Genomic DNA, 2,455 nt, shown 5'->3' on the forward strand with positions numbered 1-2,455 from the left:
CGGATGTAATTGCCACTTTGCAATGATTGCAAAGCGCCTTGTTGCAATTTTTCTCATTAGAATGAAACCTCCGATCGGTTTACCCCATGGAACGCCATTTTTTTTTTTCCTTTTCCAGACTTACGCCTGGTGTCGTCGCACTTGCTTACTGAATGCTGTGTGCATAACTTGCGTAAAAAAGGTGACGTAAGTCTTGCAGCCCAGTGCTAGGCTCTGGTGCTGCCTGGAATCGATAAGAGAATCAATGCAATGGAATTGGAACACACGGAACCGGTTCTGAACAGGAACCGGTTTTCGATTCCCATCCCTACCTCACACGGCCTTATACTTCCTCTCAACACACCATTTCACCCACCTGTCGATTAAACTGATGCATGTTGCTTCATTTTTAGTGGTAGTTACATGTTTTAGGCCATTAAACCCTTTAAGAAGTGACAGATTTTCATCTGTGAGCAATATCAGCTACGGTAGTAGCCATTCAAAATTTCCCTACTTTCATTGATGGGTCCTTGGATGGTCCCCTACAATTCCTTTTTAAACATCAATATTTGTTCTAAAATATTCTGTCTGTCATGATCTGTGGACATTTAGATCTAAAGAGAAGCGTAATTTCCTGGTCAGACCCTGTAATTCAGTGAAAGGGTGGAGTCAGAGTAAAATAATATGCACGAGGGGGTCACTCCAGTGGCTGGGCGTTGGAGGTGATTTTTGCTGTGAGATGTAGGGAAGTGAGCAGCCATTCGGCTGGCGTAGAAAGCGCCATTTTGAATGGTTGCGATTGTATGAGTGTCCTGATAATATTTACCAAAGTAAATACAATTCCTGATATATGATTATCACCTTAAATTATTTGATTAACGCACTTGGCAGTAAAACTGGTGAGAAATCCTCTTGGATGAGAGAATGTGAGGTTTGTTTGGTACAAAGTAGCTGAAACAGTGAAAGTAGGAGAAGATGAAAAAGACTAAAATAAACCCCTTAGTTTTCCTCTCTCCTGATTTACTTCATGCTTCTTTTTTTTTTAACTTTCTCTACTGTTTATCACAACCCTTCGTTTTGCTTCTCTTTCTTGTTTGACCGTGATGTTCAGAGTTTTTATTATTAAATTCTCCCTGTGTGAGCTGTAGTCGCAGTGTGACTCAGCAGATGGTTATATATAGAGAAACAGCACCCCCTATTGGTAGATAGAAGTGAAAACACTACTTTTAGATTTCATGCTTCGTTCTTCTGATATTATAATCGCTCCCTTCCTCCACTGTTACTTTTCATCTTCAATGCTTCTGTTTAATACCCAAGCTACAGAACAGGGCCCTCTGTTTCCTGCTGTCTGTTCTTTAAAGGTGATTATGAACACATGTATTTATTTAGGCTGTGGGTTTGTTGTGTTTTACAGCCTCTGGGGTTAAATGCGAGGCTGTTGGTGCCACAGAGGAGGATGCTCCGACCCCGGCTGAAGCCCCCATCATCATGCTGGGGCCCCTCGAGAATAAGAGCTTCGTGGACGAGCTTTCTGATGGAGTCCAGTCCATGGACGTCAGGTAAAAATGCTCGGGGAGGATATTTCTCTCCATGTCAGTGAATGGCTATCGCCTTTCAAGTGAATTTCTGGCGTGGTTCTTTAAATGTGTCTTTGTGAGCTTCCTCTGGAGATCCACAGGGAGACAAGTTGAGGTTACCTGCATGGTTTCTGGAACATAAAGCAAACCAGGAAGGTTCAGATGCAGATATGATCATGTTCTTTGATGATGCTGTATCTTGTTATCCCGGGGTTAACAGTAGAACAAATCAGAAATGAATGGACATATTTCCAGCCACTGCAGAGGGATCCTCCAGCAGAGATCAAAACATAGAGTTAGATAGATTCACCGTTTTAGATCAACTTAAAAAAACAGGCAACAAAGGCTCCCACTTTTTTCACCCTGGTGTTTTTATTGGTTTTATTTGAGTTTGAGTTACCTTAAAAGCTTAAAATTAGATTTTTATTTATTTTAACAATGTAAATTTGATCCCGCTGATGATTAAGATTGAAAAAGTTGCTTCACTTTTCTTCCTTAAGGTTTACTTCCTTCATGATGATAGATAATTCATATGATTTACCAAATGCTGGAAATGACCTGCAAAATGAAATTATACGCAAATTTTACGTATTTTATTAAGCTCTCATATGATGGATCAACAGTTGTGGATAATTGTGAAGTGGTAAAAAAATAAATGTTTTTTTTTTTTTCGTTTTTTTCTTCTGAAAAATCTGGCCTGCATTTGTGTTTATCGTTCTCCACTTTGATGCAAATTAAATCCACATCAGGGAGAAACTGTTGGCCCTAAGACATTATTGAATGTTTTGAAGAACTTACTGAGCTCCGTTCAGACGATCTTCTGAACATGGAGAGAGATGACCAACCACAGAGCTGCTGTCACAGTGGGATGGAGGTTTGACAGGAGGACCCAATGGCAG

At 40.4% G+C, this 2,455-nt stretch overlaps 1 protein-coding gene across 15 annotated transcripts in view; it reads left to right on the plus strand.

Annotated features, from left to right (window-relative positions):
* The window catches only part of map7d2 (MAP7 domain containing 2), a 26,729-nt gene that overhangs the window by 20,714 nt on the left and 3,560 nt on the right, over positions 1 to 2,455 (plus strand). For all 15 annotated transcript variants that reach the window (XM_015370099.1, XM_015370100.1, XM_015370103.1 and 12 more), the window contains one exon: positions 1,394 to 1,538. In XM_015370099.1, the coding sequence (XP_015225585.1) occupies positions 1,394 to 1,538 (145 nt within the window). The remainder of the gene's footprint in view (positions 1 to 1,393; positions 1,539 to 2,455) is intronic.

The sequence above is a fragment of the Cyprinodon variegatus genome, unplaced genomic scaffold, assembly GCF_000732505.1.
Source record: "Cyprinodon variegatus isolate N-32 unplaced genomic scaffold, C_variegatus-1.0 Scaffold41, whole genome shotgun sequence".
Classification (NCBI taxonomy): Eukaryota; Metazoa; Chordata; class Actinopteri; order Cyprinodontiformes; family Cyprinodontidae; genus Cyprinodon; species Cyprinodon variegatus.